The 18,303-nt window shown below is 42.3% G+C and overlaps 1 protein-coding gene across 2 annotated transcripts in view; it reads left to right on the top strand.

Moving 5' to 3' along the window:
* kctd15b (potassium channel tetramerization domain containing 15b) overlaps positions 1 to 13,955 on the top strand; it is a 28,288-nt gene extending 14,333 nt beyond the window's left edge. For both annotated transcript variants that reach the window (XM_033626855.2, XM_033626845.2), the window contains exons 4-5: positions 1,851 to 2,156; positions 13,682 to 13,955. In XM_033626855.2, the coding sequence (XP_033482746.1) occupies positions 1,851 to 2,156; positions 13,682 to 13,840 (465 nt within the window). In that variant the 3' untranslated portion in view covers positions 13,841 to 13,955. The remainder of the gene's footprint in view (positions 1 to 1,850; positions 2,157 to 13,681) is intronic.
* The last annotated feature ends 4,348 nt before the right edge of the window (positions 13,956 to 18,303 follow it).

Genomic DNA, 18,303 nt, shown 5'->3' with positions numbered 1-18,303 from the left:
CTCGTCCAGATGGAGTTGTATATGGGTGTCGTTCACATGCCTCAGATGAAGGCACCATTTAGATGATGGGGTGAACCAGCGAGGGAGAATTTTCAAGGCTAAAGAATCTGACAGAAGCAGCAGGGTTAATGAATATGCTGTTTGCTGCCACGCTCTGTTTCTATACCCAGCAGTGTTGAGAAGGGAAGGGGAAAAACTCTTTTTAGATCAGGGGCTCCCTGGCAGCCCTAATACCCAACACCCATAGCCACCAATGATGCAGACTAAATGAAATATAGTTGTTTCTGCAATACTAACATACAGTGTCTCACTTTTAATGGTGTTTAAGCTTTGCACCAACATGAACAACCTATGTGTATCTATGAAACATGTAACCAAATGCAAAATGGGTTGTTTGCTGTGGTTTTACAGTGTCCACGCACTAAAACAAACTATAGCCAGGAGCTGAGGAACATGAATATTATGTAAGAATAAATTCTGAATGGCACTGATGGAAGTTCATAAACTAAGAATGAATTAAGCTGTCATTCTTTGTCACTGCGAAACACTAATCAGAACACAGATTTATTAATTACTAATTGTTTAGCAGAGAGATTTGCAGCATTTAGGTGTAACCTAATTAAATCTTGTTCTAATAGGAGCTTAACATCGGGCCACAAGCCTCATTAACATAAAACTCCCTCCATGTGAGGAATACATTAAAATGCTCCTTGGCTGATGATTGTCCTCATGTTCACTTGCACATATCTTTTTCCTCACCTCCCGTCTGCTTCCAATAGCGAACCTCCGCCTCCCTGTATTTTCTATGGTAGCGGTGAATGATAGTGCCATCTGGTCTTGTGGGAAATTAGAGGCAAGAGCGCAGGGGCAAATGGCCCCCAGCAAGCCCTGCCCAGGAGGGAGAGGCAGGCAATCTGCTGCAGACTGTCTGCACACAGGAATGCACCATCCCACTTCACTGGAGCCCTACTGACGGCCTTTCTGGAGTCGGCTCACTAAAACATGCTAAAGGCTAGCAGAGCTCTGCCAAGAGCTACTGTGGAGGAGAGCTGCAGCATGGCTATGCTTTGTTTATTGAGTGTTGTCCTGCTGGTCGGAGGCCATCCCCCGATCTTAGTTTATTGTTCTTCTTTCCAGGAGATGTATTGCATCGAAAAAGTGAGACATTAAAACACTGCTCTGTTTTTATATTGCCGACACATTTAGATATCCTTTATTTCATAACGACATGCCATGACAGCAGCAGTATAATGCCATGACATCAGCAGTATAATTTTAAACTTTTACACTGTTGGCACCACAAGAAGCCTCTGTAATGAGTTTAAGGGTCAAAGACATGACCCTTTGCACTCCTTAGTAACGGTTTCTTCTAACAAAAAGTGAGTGCAAAGGACACTGGTGTGGTATGGTGTCTGACATGCACACTTTTCCTAAAAATATTCAGAGATATTGCAGGACATTTTGAGCATATTCATCACGGTGCAGTTACTTATTTGTTCCTCCGTGCATGCCTGTACTGCACAGTTAGTGTTTCACTAAGGTAGAAGGGTCAAAGTGCAGATGCAGCCAGAACAACACTCCTGGAGTAATTAGTGGTTAAGTGTCTTGCTCAAGGACACTTTGTCATTAGTTGCTGCAGGGGAGAAGGTATCAGGATACCCTGTAAATACCTTCTACTGCCATCTTAATGTTGCACAATGCTGTATATGTGTAGGATTTTTTCCTGATGACCTTGGTGATGAACTGTAATGCAGTGAAACTCACAGCGTGTTAGTCACACATATAGCCAAGAGGGCCGTACACACATGCAAACTCACTGAACTCATCTCCATGCTCATCTGCCTGTACAGGACTTCCACCTGCTGTATGAGGAGGCGCGCTATTACCAGCTGACGCCCATGATCAAGGAGCTGGAGCGTTGGAAGCAGGAGCGGGAGCAACGACGGATGGCACAACCCTGCGACTGCCTGGTGGTTCGCGTCACACCCGACCTGGGAGAGAGGATCGCCTTGAGCGGTGAAAAGGTCCTCATCGAGGAGATCTTCCCAGAGACCGGAGACGTTATGTGTAACTCAGTCAATGCCGGCTGGAACCAGGACCCAACACACGTCATCCGCTTTCCCCTCAATGGCTACTGCAGGCTCAACTCCGTCCAGGTAACACAACACTGGACACCTCTTTTGGCAACAATACACATATTTTTGTCCTGTTAGTGATAACAGCAACCCAGCACAGTGTTTTCACAGTGCTTTACAGGATATTGTAATGTTTTGTTGTCCTGTTGGATATGCAAGTACCATATACCATTAATCTGGGTTGGTGTGGTGTTCCTGATATCCACTACCAGATACTACATTCATTTTAGAAATATTACAAGAATGCTATACTGTGATTGAAATAGCCATACTATAAATCAAAGTAGTGGTCTGAAATTAAAAAAAAATGTGCAAACCAAATAGAAAGCATAAAAAAATATTCATAATGTAGCTTTTTTGTGTTTATTTCTAAAATTTCTTATTTGAGTCCTGAGAGTATAATGCAACCCAAACACTAGAGAGACAGCTATTAAAGGAATACTTCACCAACCAAATGACCATTTATATATGGATTACTCACCCCATGTAATGTTGAATTTATGATGAAAACGTTGTGAACAAAGCATCCAAAAAACTGAGACTATTCTTGATGAACTGATGTAATAGGGGTCCACATGTAGCAACAGCAAAACTATATCAAAACATCACAACTCATGCAGTACAATCCAAGTCTCATTTATGCAGTTGTTTGCTCAGTACTTCCTAAACACACATTTTCATGAAAACCTTACTATTTAAAACTGAAGCAACAATGAAACTTATCATTGCTTTCCTTAGAGCCAGACTCCATTGACAAAAACAATATTTTTTTCTCACTGGAAACAGGAGCTGCTGCCTAGATCAATTATTTTCTTTGTGTTATTGTGTAATTTGGGTGTTTTAAAAGCTTAGTTCAGATGAAACAGAGTCACACATGAACACAAACAAACCACTGTTTGAGGCAGCAGTGGATGAGCTCCCATGTTCAGAGAGATAAAATTACTGATTTTTTCAATGGAGTCTGGCTTTGAAGAGAGCATTTATAAGTTTTCAATTTATAGTAAAAATGCATGTATCAGGGGAGTACTGACAATATTTATGGATAAATGAGATTTTGATTATAATGAATTTTCTCCATTTCTGGATTATTTGTTCACAGGAAGCATGCCAGAAAACGTTTCCTTTATTAATTAAATGTAACATGGGATGAGTAATTGATACACAAATGATCATTTGGCGGGTGAAGTATTCCTTTAAGTTGTTAAATTCAGCTTAGATTAAACCTCATGATATCAGATTCAAACTTAACTAACAACTTAAGTTCATGCAATGTTACCATTTCGGAGTATATATGTATTCATGTATGTGTTCTCTCTGTAGTTTGGAGGTAGAAAGGAGCTATACTGTGTTTTGGGATTGTTGGGTTGATATTAAACTGAAAACAAGGCAGGTTCACTCTAACAGAGTCAGTGTGAAGAACAGTGATAGGCTTCCTAATGTAAAATATTTTTACCTTGAGATCCTTATATATTTTAGCATAACATCTTTTCTGCATCAGGAAGTGCAGATAATTATTCAAAACACAGGTTTTATTATGATTTTGCAATGAAACCCTTCTGTGCTCTTTGTCTAGACATTGTAGCTCTGCATCAGTTTAAGTTTGATTTGACACTGCAGGTGTTTTATGGCTTGGGTCCCATCTTTGAGGTTAGCCATAGGACGCAGATTCCACAGAGAAACATTTCTATGAGTCAGTCAACATGATAAGTGGCCTTGTGTATACTCTGCATGTTGCCACAGTGGAGACTTCTTCTTTTTTTTACCTTTATTTATCCAGCAAAGGATTTTGCTGAGCAAGCAAACCATTTTTCACCACCACCCTTCAACACTTTCATACACACTTAAACACCTGGCTGGAATTTGTACTGTACAACCAGAGCATTGATGGCCACTGTACAGCTCCACTGGTGTTACTGAGCTTTAGGCACTGCATAGCGTAGGCCTAGCATAGCGTCTGCTAAGGGACTGTCACTTGTTCACTCTGTCAGTCCAGATATTCTGTGTCAGTTTGCAGATTTTATTTTCATGTCACGAGCCAATATAAAGGCTTGTATTTTTTCCTTCATTGCCCATAAGCTAGGATTCCACCTCAAAAGTTTGCTTTAAGGCAGTTGGCATGATTTGTGGTCCTCTGTGCTGCATTTTGCCACAGCCATTGTCACTAACTGAGATAATAGCTGCTCAGATGGAGCTACAGTCAGTTTGTGAAAAGATTACCAGAGGTAATGGCAGGTGTGCAGAGTGTGTGTGTAGTTTTTCCATTCTGTCTAAAGATGGACTTACACAGCTTCCAAGTGGCTCTTGTGGTTGTAGCATGATGTGAAATCTGAGCCAGGCATGTCTTTTATGGCACGATGTGAGTGCTCATTGCTTTACAGTATGTTATACCATTTTCAAACAGGTAGTCTGACTGAGACCTCCTTGTTTAAAGGGATAGTTCAGCCAAAAAAAATAAATAAAAAAATAAAAAAAATAAAGTTCTTTTCACCTGTAGTGCTATTTATCAACTTAGATTGTCTTGGCATGAGTTTCCCAGTGTTGGACATATCAACTGCAGAGATGTCTGCTTCTCTCGAATATAATGGAACTAGATGACACTCAGCTTGTGGTGCTGAAAGCATCAAAAAAAAAAAAAAAAAAAAAAAATTAAAAAACTCAACAGCAGTATCTCTTTCCAGAAACTGTGACCTCAAGATTATCCAAAGACCTTGTTGTGAGCAGTTTTATGTAGGAACTATTTTCTTTCTTCTGAACTACACCTGCAAACCCTAGAAGGAAGAGTGCATCTGCTGCTAGCTCACCAATTCAATAAGCAAGCTAACATTACGACTCCGCCATGGAGGATGCCATTAATGTTTACATCCTGCACTGCACTGAATAGACGCAAGCTTCCTTGTGCACAGAAATACACTTGGTGGGTGTAGTTTGCTAGAGAGAAAATAGTTCCCACATGAAACTGCTCACAACAAGGTCTGTGGATTATCTTGAGTGACCGGGTCATGATTTCTGCAAAGAGACATTGATTTTGAGTATTTCAAATGTATTTTGCTGGTGATTTGAGCACCACAAGCTGAGTGCCATCTAGTTCCATTATATTCAAAAGATGGCAGATATCTCTTCAGCCGATATCTCCAAAACTCGGCAGCTCACACCAAAACAATCGAGTCTGATAAATAGCACTACGGGTACGAGGAAAAATATGTATTTTTGATTTTGGGGTGTACTTTCCCTTTAAAGCGGAGTTGAGTGTGTGTAGTAAAGCAGTAAGATGTTAAAAACAACTTCAGAAAACTAGTTTTACAGTTGTGTTACCCAGAGAGGTCTGTGAGAGGGAGAACGGGGGGAAACATAACAGCCTCACACCACAGGCTTGATATAACACACTTCAGTGCCCACAGCCACGAACAGGCCAACACATAGAGGAGCCTTTTCCCCCCTCCAGCACCCAGAGGGAGCGTCTCCCAGGCAGGCTAGCGCGCTCTGACACCTCCACCTCCCTCCTGCCAGTGCGAGAGACCACCTCCAGGGAGGAGAGCCGAGTGAGCGGGACAAAGCACGTGTGGACTGCGGCCATGTTTTCCTGCGAAAAAATGAAGAAGAGGAATGGAAAGGGGGGGAAATGATATGCATAATTTACGCTTTACTCCTTTTTAAGACACAGCTCCTTTTTTAAAAAGACTCCAATATAACACCGCTCAAGGCAATTGAAATACACGTATTGCATTTTTTAATACCATACTTACAATTTCTCAAACAGCCTAAACCGGTTTATACTTCTTTTATAGATTTTTAAATGACTTGCAATATAATTAATTGGCCGCATCAACTAACACAACATTTTCCCACTCTGTTTACCAGTGAGACTGGTTATGGGATGTGAGCGCGTCTGACTAACATGGTCTGAAAGGAGTTTTTATTGTTTAGGTTTTTATTGGGCTGCTCCTCTGAAGGCGAGGTGAGCCGAAAATCCTCTTTTCAGACAAACTGCTAACAGAAAGAGGAGCTGGATCTTCAAGGTTTCCTGTAAGCGATGTTCCCTTTTGTCTCACAGTATGGCCTCACTCAGTTAAGGTGGTGTTCGATGTGGCGACGGGCTGATTTTTTTTTTTTGTCTTTTGCTGGCCCCTTTAAGACACACAGATACACAAAATTCTGTACAAAAAAAGCACAAACACACACACACACACACACACACATATGCAAGCACAGTAGAGGGGCCCGGCTCATTGAGTCGATGTAGATGAAGACACAAGGAGCAGATGGAGGTGTTTTTCGGTGTAAGGGGAGATTTTTCTAAACAACTTACTCATTCTGTCCTCTCTCATTGTTGCGTGAAGGTATGAGAAGGTTAGGAAAATAATCCTCGTCTTACCCGCCAGACAATAAGCCTCTGATCTGATTTCAGCCCTGGACCCCAACCCAGGGGAACACACACATGACCACACCCTGCCCATAGAGGAAGACCAAGGAGAGAAAAAGGAGGAGGAGGAGGAGGAGGAGGAGGAGGAGGGGGGATGGGGCAGATGCAGAGCTGTCTGGGACAGAGTATTTATGACTGGACTGATTTTTGAAGAGGTCTTGACAGGAAAGAGATGGATATGTGACAAGTTTTACTCTATTTTCTTTTTCTTTTTTTTGTATGTCACCGGCGCAGTGAATTTATTTTAGTCCCAAATGATTTTATTGAAGTTAGGGTACTGTTGCTGTCTTGCCCAGGGCTGGAAACCTGCTAGACCTTGTGATACTTTGGTCACAATGAGATAACATGACATTTCTCAATACTTTACTGTACACTAAGCACAGCAACCTCGGTTTTGCAGTTTATTATTCCGTTTTTATTCACTTAAAGATAAAGTAGCAGCCCCAAGGTGAGTAAATTTAGTTATACGTCAGAGTGAAACATCTTATTCAATGAGTCAGTGTTATTTAGAGCATTTCCAGGACTCTCTTTTTTAGGCTTTTGTTAGGAGTATCAATTTCTGATGCGTCGTTATATTATCTTCTATTTACAGTGAGAAAAATAGCAGTACTAACTGTTTGTATCAGTCTACAGTAAGGATATCTTGGAAGGAAAGTCTTCGATGTATTCTGCAAATTTAGCCCCTTCTTTGGTCCTTCATCTTGTGTATTCAAATGTGAGAGAGTGAGAATAAACAACTCCACCTTGGCGAGTGATTCTCCATGAAGTCATGACTGGAATTTAGGGAATAATGCAAACCACCTGCGCTGTGATGTAGATCCAGCAGAGAGAAACAGAGAGCAGCAGAGGCACTTAACGGAGGGAAAACATTTAGCCAAAGAGCCACAGAGGTGTACACACACGCGTCCCAGAGCTGGAGCCGGGCCTGCTGCTCCATACATCACCATGATGAAGCACTCAGATCAGACCAGAGCCAATCCGTCCTTCATCAATGTGACAGCGGAGGCAGTCGTAGAGAAGGGCCCCCTGTCCCCCCGCTGCCCAGGCGGGGAACGCAACACGTCGCAACACTCTCTTACATGTCACACTGCCACTCCATCAATCCTGCGCTGGGTGGAAAGAGAAAGCACAGCTCATCAGAGCAGACAAGGCCACACAAACACCTCAGCTGTGCTCCTCAGTGGCACATCGAGACATTAACACTGCTGTGGTTAGGGGTCTCTGAACTGCCTGTGCGGCTCAGTGGGTAGAGCAAACCATCGGGCACTCAGGCCCAACAGGCAGCGGATTAACCTGCAGTATGGTGAGGGTAAAGACTGAACCATGCTGCCTGCTGACAGCTGCAGCAGTTGGTGCCAGAAAAAATGTTGTAAAAACTGTTCTTTGTTGAATGCAGCATGGCTAGGTAGTGGAAAGTAGATGTTTCTAAGAGTGAACCTGGCAACAGCCAACTGGAGATACAAGAGACCTGGAGGAAAAAGTAAGAATGAGCGGTCAGAGAATTAGTCAGGTGATTCCTGAGTTCTTACACAGTTAAAGGTCTAGTGTGTATGATTTAGTGGCATCTGCCATTACGGTTGCAAAACTGAAACTTCTCCCATGTGCCTAGTGTGTACGAGAACTATGGTGGCCCGATGTAGAGCCAGTGTTTGGTTTGTCTGTTCTGGGCTAGAACAACATGGTAAACTCTATGGAAGAGGGCCTTCTCCCTATGTAAATATAAACAGCTCATTGTAAGGTAATGAAAACACAATGATTCCTATTTTCAGGTGATTATAAACTACTGAAAACATAGTTATGAATATTATTTTCCATTTTTCAATAGATGCCCCTAAATCCTACACACTTGAACTTTAATCAGAGGAAATATACTTAATATGAAATAGAATACAGAATACAAAAGTACCTTTATCCACATAATTTCACAATTAAGAATATATTGAAAGAAGCATCATAAAACGTCCTCTGTCACTTTTATGCATGTGTAGTAATGACACATAAAATAGGTTTTGCAGTCCAATAAAAAGAAAGAGAGAATAAAAACAAATGTTTTAGCAACAAAACTGTACTTTAAGTATCAAAACTAAGATATTCATTATGACTCATAACTCAGGATGTCCCTTGATTGTTATTTAATGTTATATTACCTGGTTATTATTACTGATGGAATACTGTGTAAGCAGCATTTTAATGTTGCAGTTGTTCAAGGTGGAAATAATAACACTTCACACATTTTAAGGTAGTTCAATTTATAAAACTGTGTCACATTTTAAAAGCTGATCATTCATTTTGTATGTAAAATATGAACGTGCAAAGCACAGCAGTAACTATTATGTAAAGTAGAGTGAAATTGAAAGACTCAAGTACAAGTACCTCAGACTACAACAGATGACTCTGTGTACTTAGTTACGTTCCACCATTGGTAAACTAGAAACCACAGACCACAAAGAATAGGAAAAGGTTACTGAATGAGTCAGGCAGTGTGAGATCCTTCATCCTCACATGCTCTAGTCTGCTCAGTTTAGTCTGAACTGTACTTGCAGTTCCTTAGAGGACTGACCTAACCCTGAATATCTCTGTTCCCTATCTGCCTCAGTGGGTATTTACACTGCCAGGGTTAGGGGTCGCACTGCCACGAGGGTCACCCAAATTAAATTACTGTGAGGATTCACACTACTTAAAGGCGCTTTAAATCTAATTGTCCATTTGTAATGGCGAGCTCAGTCCTGTCAGCTCCACAAACACAGCTACTTGATAAATGTGCTGCAAATGCTATAAGAATATATTACACTGTCAAAGTGTTTTTGTCGCTTGTGATTCCTTAAAAAAGCTGGCAGATGGCTTGGAGAATTAGAAAGAGTTGGAGCTTCTCGGCTGTTTTATGCCAGATGCTTGCGATAAGTGGAGGATACGATGCAGAGACTGCGGTTAGCACTCCTTGTCACATATTAAAGACGGTGCATAGTTAAACAAAAGCGACCCCCCTGAGTGCAGCGCCCATCTCATGCTTCAGTGTGTGTGTGTCATACGTGTCAATCAGCACCGAGCCCTGTGCCATGAGGAGCAAATGTCTTCCAGCGCCTCCTGAGAGGTGATGCGAGTATATGCACTCCGGTGGCCATCAATATTGCATCGTGCTCCGGTTTTCAGCCCTCATCCACTTTGATTCCTGCCCTGCCATCTTCCCTGTGTTGGAATTATATACAGTGCTGTGAGGTTAGAGGAGTGAGGCTGATATATCCCCTCCTCATCCCTTTGCGACCCTAGATTGAGTGGCAGCTCAGTGAGATGGTTATATGCTGAATGGTGCGCGTGTGTTTTGGGGGCAGATCCCTGTGCAGCCAAGTCGACCTCGTAACAGTGAGAATGGTTTATTATGTCTCAAATGTACAGGGATCACTGGAGATGAAGAGAGATTCTTTTATTCAGCTCTCTGCTCCGTTCACACACAAGACAAGAACGCAAGAAGAAGTGCTTAAGTTCAGAGTAGAACTAGCAAACTTTGGTTAAGTATTGTCACATCTGCTGTACTTCCTGTTCTGAAAACAGTAAGGTAGTGACATACCTCAAGCACGGTCACAGCAATACCAAAACTCTACCAAAGGTCTTCTCTAAGTTCAAAGAAGTGCACATGAAAAGGAATAATTAGCTGTAATTCCAAATCATCATGCTCGGAATGAAACTTCGACCAATTGGATCGTGCACACGCAACTCGCTGTTGGAGTATTTTGCTATGGTTTCGCTCAAGTGAGGCAGGAAAGTAAGCAGAGAAATCTGCATAAGTTCAACATAAGCTGGGATCTGAGAGCCTGCAGTCACAAGTATGTTGTGCTGAACTGAACCACCAGGACATGTTTTAGCTTTTTAAGAGGGTGCTTTACTCTCTGTCGTCAGCTGGGATTGATTTCAGGACATCGTCCTGTGGACATCGAAACCTTTTGCTTGGATACATCTTAATTATTCAGTGTATTGTTTATTCCCCTGTGGCACTAATTCACTGTGTCAAATTCAATGTGAAGTTTTTATTTTTAATGGCTTCTTATAGTCATTACAGTATCCTTGAATCAGTTAGCTATCTATAATAATATCCTTAAGTCTTTTGTGTTGCCATGCATTAATGATAAAAGTGTTTTCAGACTATCTTTATTGATCAGGCCATTCTCCTCTGTGACCAAATTCATTGCCGAACATGACAGTCCCACATGCGTTAAGAGATGATGGGGGAAAATGCAATGTGATGCAATGATCAAAGAAGGCTATGTAATATCATTTCCATAATCGTTAGGCTCCTCCGTCGTCTGTCATGGATTTGGGAGTGTTTGATGCTTGGGCAGGTCTCTTAATTAGCCATCCTCACCATCAGCTGTCTGCCGCCCCTTCTGTCTCACAAATTACAGAGTTTGTCGTCGTCGTATGGCCAGAGGACGAAAAAGGAGGGGGGGGGGGGTAACTTTTCCAAGTGGTCCTTTCTGCTTACAAGCCGCATGTCAGCCCACATTTTAGTTTAATCAGGAAGTGGGAGGGGGGGTTCAGGTCTGTTCAACAAGTTTGTATGTGTATATGTGTGTTATAATTTGCATTTTTAAGTTTGCGTTCTTGCTCACATATCATCTCTGTGCATTTGTGATTTATCTGCTCTCTTCTGTTGTGCTAATCCCCAGTCAGGGGAGGCTGCAGCCCCTCGACCTGGAGGCCTAAATGCCCCAATTTACCCCTCCGATGGGGCCCTTGCTCCTGTAATTAGAGGGGTCACCCTGTGCCATGAGTGTATGTGTCAGTGTGTGTGTTTGGGCATCTGAAGAAGCTTGTGTGAACTTCTCTGGCTCTGTATCTGGCAGGAGGGGTTAGCCTTCGGCGAGACCTTTCATTTCCATGCGCTGCACACTCCATTAAAAAGGACGGGGGGGATAAGTAAATACACAGCACTCCTCGCACTGGGATTTAGATATACCCCCTCCAAAAAAAAAAAAAAAAAAACATCCCACAAGGATTACAGCAGATGAGGAGAGAAAAGTGATTTTGGAGTTCACGTGTTTGTGTCTGAGCGAATCTGCATTTGGACTAGTGTGTGTATCAATGCCCAGACTCGAGGGATAACATGCATCCCTGTCTCCTGTTCTCTCCCTGCAGCTCCAACACTTTGTCCTCACACGGATCACCCATAACTCCCTATCCTCATTCCCCACACGTCGCATTCTCCTTCGCTCACGGACCTCACTTCTCCTCTCAACCCGGCCTCATTACTCAAATTAGGAGCTCCAGTAATCACTGCGCTGAGCTCCACTCAGCCCCTTAACACACCTCACTCACACTCTGCTCTCCTCATCCCTTTGAGCTCATGCCCTCGGTTCAGTAGCCAATCCAGCACAAGCGCCATGAATATTGCAGAGGTGGTGTGATGTCGGAGTGCCCTGTGGTTTTATTCCATCACTATGTGTGATTGGAGGAGGGAGAGGTTAATGACACATGGTGTATGTTGTGACTGATCAAGATCGGAGTGTGAAGTGAGGATGGATGGTGATGGTGCAGTGGTACCTATCCAAGACTCACTCAAATTTGCTGCTGATATTCCATCGTTGAAAATGCACCTGAAACTTTTAAAATAATAAAGAAATATTATTAAACTTTCCTATAAGTCACCATTAGTTTTATGGAGGAAACATCTGACTGTGGTGTGATTCTGTTTTAAAGGCACACATTTCAAGCAGAAACACATTTATCGCAATAAAAATTACAAACTTTTAACTACCCACGGGAGAAATAAACACGTAAGAGTCTGCCCATTCTTGATTAAAAGCTTTGTTTTCCCTGTCTACTTTTCTCTCTTTAGAATACCCATCTGTCTATATTCTGTAAACGCTTATACTCATAAGGTTGGCAGGGGGGCTGAAGCCAATCCTAGCTGACAATGGGTCAGAGACAGGGTACACCCCAGACAGGTCGCTATATTATCAGAGGGCTGACAGGTAGAGACAGACAGCAAACACATTCACACCTATGGGAAATTAAAAGTCAACTACATGTCTTTGGACTGAGGGAGGAAGCCTGTAACCTGGAGAAAACCTGCTAGAACCCATAGTAGAACATGCAAACGCCACAAAGAAGAGCAGCCATCCTGGGTTCCATCCCTCTCCATCTCTTCCCCTGAGGTCATTAATAGGCGGACAGCAGTCGGAGACCAGAGCCAGACACTGTCCTATAGAATACACCGTGTGAAACTTTACTCTGACTCACTTTTTTCTCCAGCTGTCTCTCATCTTGTCTCTCCCCTGTGTGTGTGTGCATGTGTGTGTGTGTGTGTGTGTGTGTGTGTGTGTGTGTGTGTGTGTGTGTTTGTGTGTGTATCTCACTCACTGATGTGAGCTGCAACACTAATTGGAATGCAAAGGTTTGATTGGCTAGTTTATGATTGGTATTTTACAATTAATGCAATTGGCTGCTAAACCAGTGTCGTAAAGGCTAGAAATACTGTGCTGTATGAAATGTTCTCTCAATATTTAATAATTGTCAAAAATTTATCAGTTAGAGGTCTTGGTCTGGATAGGATAGTGTCTAGATCTAGACTGGGATTGCAGTCCACCTGTTCGGGGACTAGATTGAGTGCCACTGGGTCTTTGGGGAGGAAGGAGAGGGATGGCAGGTTAACAGTGGGGATGCATTTTGGTCATTTTGCTAACAAGAGGGATGGCGTCCCCCTTCATATAGCCTACTGCTTACATTTAAAGAGGAAGTTCGACATTTTGGGAAATATGCTCATTTAATTTCTTGCAGAGAGTTAGATGCGAAGATTGAGCCCATTCTCATGTATGTACATTAAATATGAAGCTAATGATAGCAGCAGGCTAACTTATGTTAGCTGCTAGTGTACAGACTGTAAACGGGGGGAAACAGCTCCATTCAAAGGTATCAGATTCCACCTACAAGCTCCCCTACAGGTCACTAATCATATATAAGAGTGTAGAGAAAGTGAATAAACGTGTTGAAATGTTGAACTTTTTTTTTTTAACCTGAAACTTGCATCTCTATCAGTAATACATCTCAGTTCGATTTAGCTCTATTGACATGACAAATATATTATAAATGCCCTTGTCTTAAATTTCCTCCTCTCTCTTCCCTCTGTCTTCAGGTTCTGGAGCGTCTTTTCCAGAAAGGTTTCAGCGTGGCGGCCTCATGCGGAGGTGGCGTGGACTCATCCCAGTTCAGTGAGTACGTGTTGTGTCGCGAGGACCGGCGGAGTCTTTCCATCAACACGCCCATCAGGATAAAACAGGAACCCCTGGACTAGAGCATTTTGGGAAGAGGGACAGCGAACCCCCTCAGTACTCCTGTCATCTTCTCACACCACCCCACCCAGCCTACCCTTGCCCCCTCCCTGCCCCAACAGGACCACAACCACCCCCAACATACCTAAGTATTAGCAGAGGCTTGTTAACCTTGCCAGCTCTGCAGAACTCTAAGGGGAATGTAGTACCAAACAAAGGAAAAAAAGCATCAGCAGCAAAAGCTTTTGATTATGTTAAATAACGCCCAAAGAATCTGGGACTGTGATGAAAACAACAATGACGACGACAAATAGACTCAACAGCAGCTCACTTGCACCATTTTAGCACCGTGACTGGTTGATTTCTCCCTCTTCTTCTTATGAAAAAGGTGTCCTGACCCTTTTGGAGTGGTACAACTGCCCCCTCCTATAATCCCAATTCATTCCACTCCCCAAAACACACACACAAACACACACCCTTCTAACCCTCTTTCATTGGTGTATCATCCGGTTCTGTCTCTGTATGAGGACCCATGTCTGGCCTGCTGTGGGACAAGAAAACGTTGGCAGACAGGACGTTGTTAAGGATGACAGGAAGAGGACATAATCCCATCTCACGAGTCCCCAAAAAGGCCCCAGTCCTGGCGACCCTCCGACCCTCCAACCCCATCCCACCTCACTCCACAGGGCCTTGCTACAGACAGCGGGGGCCCTCACTGAAAACAGCATTGTTTGCCAAACTGATTGTTTATTACAATTTTCATTGTTGTTTCTAAAGTATGTTCTTCTTGCTCCTTTTGCTGTTCTTATCATGACATGGTGTAAACAATTATTATTAATAGGATTATTTTTAATGTCTCTTTTTTCCTTTCTCCAATATGAAGGATGTATGAACGTTGTATTCATTAGGCTTTGAGAGCTTGTGAGGGAGCGTTTCTTGGCAGTAGCTGCAGAAACTCAGATGTCTGCAGGCTATGTGGCTAAAGCGATCTGGCTGGCAATGCATTCAGAGCCGGAAAAAGTCCCATTGTTCAAACGAGGATGGAAGAGAACCTGGATCTTTCAAAATTGTTTATAGTCAAATGTGTAGCACACATAAAAAAGTGCTCTGGAATTTCTGCTTATTAGCTCTAAAACATATCTCGGGTCTGTGATCACATTCTCTCTCCCGGGCACAAACCTTTGCTCCTTTTTAGCAGAAGTTTAAGAAAGTCCGACAATTTTAAATTCAGGTTTGACTTGCACAAGCTCCAAGTGTATTGCAGTTTTGATGAGCTAGAATGTTAAGGACTTGAGGACCAATGTGGACTTTACCAGTATGTCTCATGATCAGCACGAGATGTACTCTAAATGCTTAATGTTTCTTTGCACTTAAACATCTCCTACAGAGCTGCCCTGCCTTGTTTCCACCAAACACTTGTTTGAACCCAGTGACCAGTGCCAAGTCAAGCTGTTTATCTTTTCAGAACATTAAAACATTAAAAACAAGCAAAAGTTACAACAGAACCAATACCGTAGCTACCAAAGGAGACAAGGTGCCTATGTTGTTGATTGTACAAACAAAAAGGCATCATCATCGTCATCATTGCGTCTTTTTTAGCTAGACACTGTAAGTGTCTAGCTAAAAAAGACGCAATGCAAAACTGTGTGAAGGGTACCAACATTTGTTCCCCAGGCCTCCAGTCTTCACAGTTTTGTTAAGAATAGCTCACAGTACCTTCAGACAAAGTTTGAGAGACAGTCTCTGTTTGTTTCAATATTGTCACTTCTAAGCCAAGATTATTTCGATGGTTCTTCACATGTATGTATGGCAGAACCCAAAGTGAACTGTACTCCCAGCATCAGCGTCTTATTCACAAAGAGGCGAGTGGGCGGCATTTACTCTATCCTGCTCTCATTCTTTTGGTCTTATTCTCAACATTTCTGGATCAAAGATAGAAACAAGAAAGGCCAAGTTTTCATGCTTTGTATTTGTGTGTAACTTACAGATGCTGTTTCTTCTATTCTAAAAGACTGATAAAAAAAAAGAAGTCCATTCTGATCTTTGTGAGCTCTGGCATTTGTTTGAGTTAAACTGGGGTTGTTTTTGTAAACTGGTTGTTCATTAAAAATGGGTGGTAGTTCTTCTGACCATGTTGTCCTAATATCTGCTCTCTCCGGATGGCCGCTGATTAAACAAGGCCAATGAGTGGATAAAGATGAGCTCGGTGTAAGTGTAGCTCCCAGTCCAGCGCACTCCACCCCGGGGGTCTCTCTCACAATCAAGCCCATCTTTGTTCTGACCTGCCAGTGGCCTGCGCCTTTGCATCCAGTCGCCTCAAAGGGAATGGTCAACCAGGCCTTTCATGTGCCAAGGCATGTTGGGCTCTTCACAGCGCTCCTCACCCCCCTCCGCCTCCCCAAAGGCTCCCAGCTCAGTGGTGCCAATAGAAACTCGGGTTGCACCCCCTGCTGCTGTGTCATCCCCATGCCCTGGTTTTTCAAAACCTCTCCTACACTGTGGCTTGCTGGACCACACTGCAACAAACCAAACTGATGAGTCAAATCTGAGCATACTCAGAACTTACTGACTTGACTCTGCTGCTGATTCCCAGATCTTTGATCCAGTTGTTACGAGGTGTGGAAACTCTTCTGGGTCAGTTCTTGAGGAAACAGGGGTAAAAAACAATCAATGTTGTACTAAAACCACACATCTGCAAGATTCACTTTTTTTTCAGGGAGGAAGGAAAGAAGGCATATTTTCTCACTGATGTGGCATTTGGAAATCATAGAATGGGCTTTTATCAGCTTTAAAGAGCTGAGGGGTCATGCACATTAGGATAAAAACATAAATTGCTATTCAAACCTGCACATACAGTGAGACGAAGAAACAAAAATTGCAGTTTGGGGTTTCTATCTGCAATAACTAAACCTGAGATGCCCCTTTCGACTCAACAGGTTAACTCCAAAGCCAGACAAACTTGACAAGACTGAAAACTTCACAGATATGTTCACACATGCAACTCTTTTAGATGAAGTGCTGGTCAGTGTTTCAGCCAGTTCACATGGCATTCACGCCACCTCTGAGGCGGGTCAGTTGTACAGTTATTGTATATTGAATTATCAGGACTCTGGGTTTTACGGGGACCCTCGTGTTTTTATGAGACCTCTTAGTCCTCTTCACAAAAAAGAATGAAAAGAATTAAAAGCATTACATTATGTACATATGGATTAAAACATTTCAAAGGGTATAATAAGGTGCAAATGTATATTATTTAAAGTGTTTAAAACAATTAGACTGTGGTATTAAAGGGCATGTGTTCATTTACAGTGTCTCCATTTGACTTTTCTTGCATATTTGCGATAATAAAAAGATGTACTGATGTATATCTGACGTGTGTCTCATGTTCTTCTATTGACCTTAAAGGGACAGTTCACCCCAAAATCAAAAATACATACTTTTCCTCTTACCTGTGGTGCTATCTATCAATCTAGATTGTTTTGCTGTAAGTTGCTGAGTGTTGGAGATACCGGCAGTAGAGATGTATATATATATTTATATATATTTGAAAAACTCAACAGTAATGTCTCTCCAAAAACCATGACCCGGTTACTCAAGATAATCCAAAGACCTTGTTGTGAGCAGTTTCATGTAGGAACTATTTTCTTTCAACTGAACTACACCCACTAACAGTATCACTGCACAGATGACAGCATGCATCTACCACTAGCTCACCTAGCACCACTGATCTAGCTAACATTACAGCTCAGCTGAGGATGATGCCATTAATGTTTACATCTCGCACTATCACCAGCACGAGCCTCTTGTCCGTGAGTAAAGGCATGCTTTCTTCTGTGCAGTGATACGATTGGCAGGTGTAGTTTGGTAGGAAGAAAATAGTTACTTCATGAAACTGCTCACAACAAGGTCTGTGGATTATCTTGAATTATCGGGTCATGATTTCTGAAAAGAGAGTTTTTCAAATACATTTTTTGACGCTTTGACTACCACAAGCTGAGTGCCATCTAGATCCATTATATGCAAAAGAAGGCAGACATTTCTACTGCTGATATCTCCAACACTCAGAAATTTGCATTGATAAAAAGCACTACAGGTCCAAAGAAAATATGTACTTTTTGATTTTGGAGTAAACTGCCCTTTTAAATAAAGGAAAATAAGGTTTAGTTTAGCAGTCACCTCTGTCACGATCTAGAGGTGCATTTATTGCAGATGATGGCAGCATTTATGTGGTTGCTGTACTCAGCTTGTCGACCTCTGTGTCCTTTAATTGAACTGATAAAACTCTAAGAAATCTTTCCAGTCTACTGTACCCAAGCATATGCAAGCTCCCTGTTAATTTTTGCAAAGCAGGAAGGTCGTCTTCAGGGCTGAATCCAGATCAGTCTGCAGCTCCAGAGGGACTGAGGAATAGGCCGAGATCTTGAAAAAACCAATATGCTCCCAAACTCCAATATTTTGCACTGAGTTAAACAGTTTGGTCTTTTCA

This window comes from Epinephelus lanceolatus, chromosome 2 (assembly GCF_041903045.1).
Source record: "Epinephelus lanceolatus isolate andai-2023 chromosome 2, ASM4190304v1, whole genome shotgun sequence".
NCBI lineage: Eukaryota > Metazoa > Chordata > Actinopteri > Perciformes > Serranidae > Epinephelus > Epinephelus lanceolatus.
Note: the sequence above shows the minus strand (reverse complement) of the source record. Positions and strands in the feature narration are given on the sequence as shown.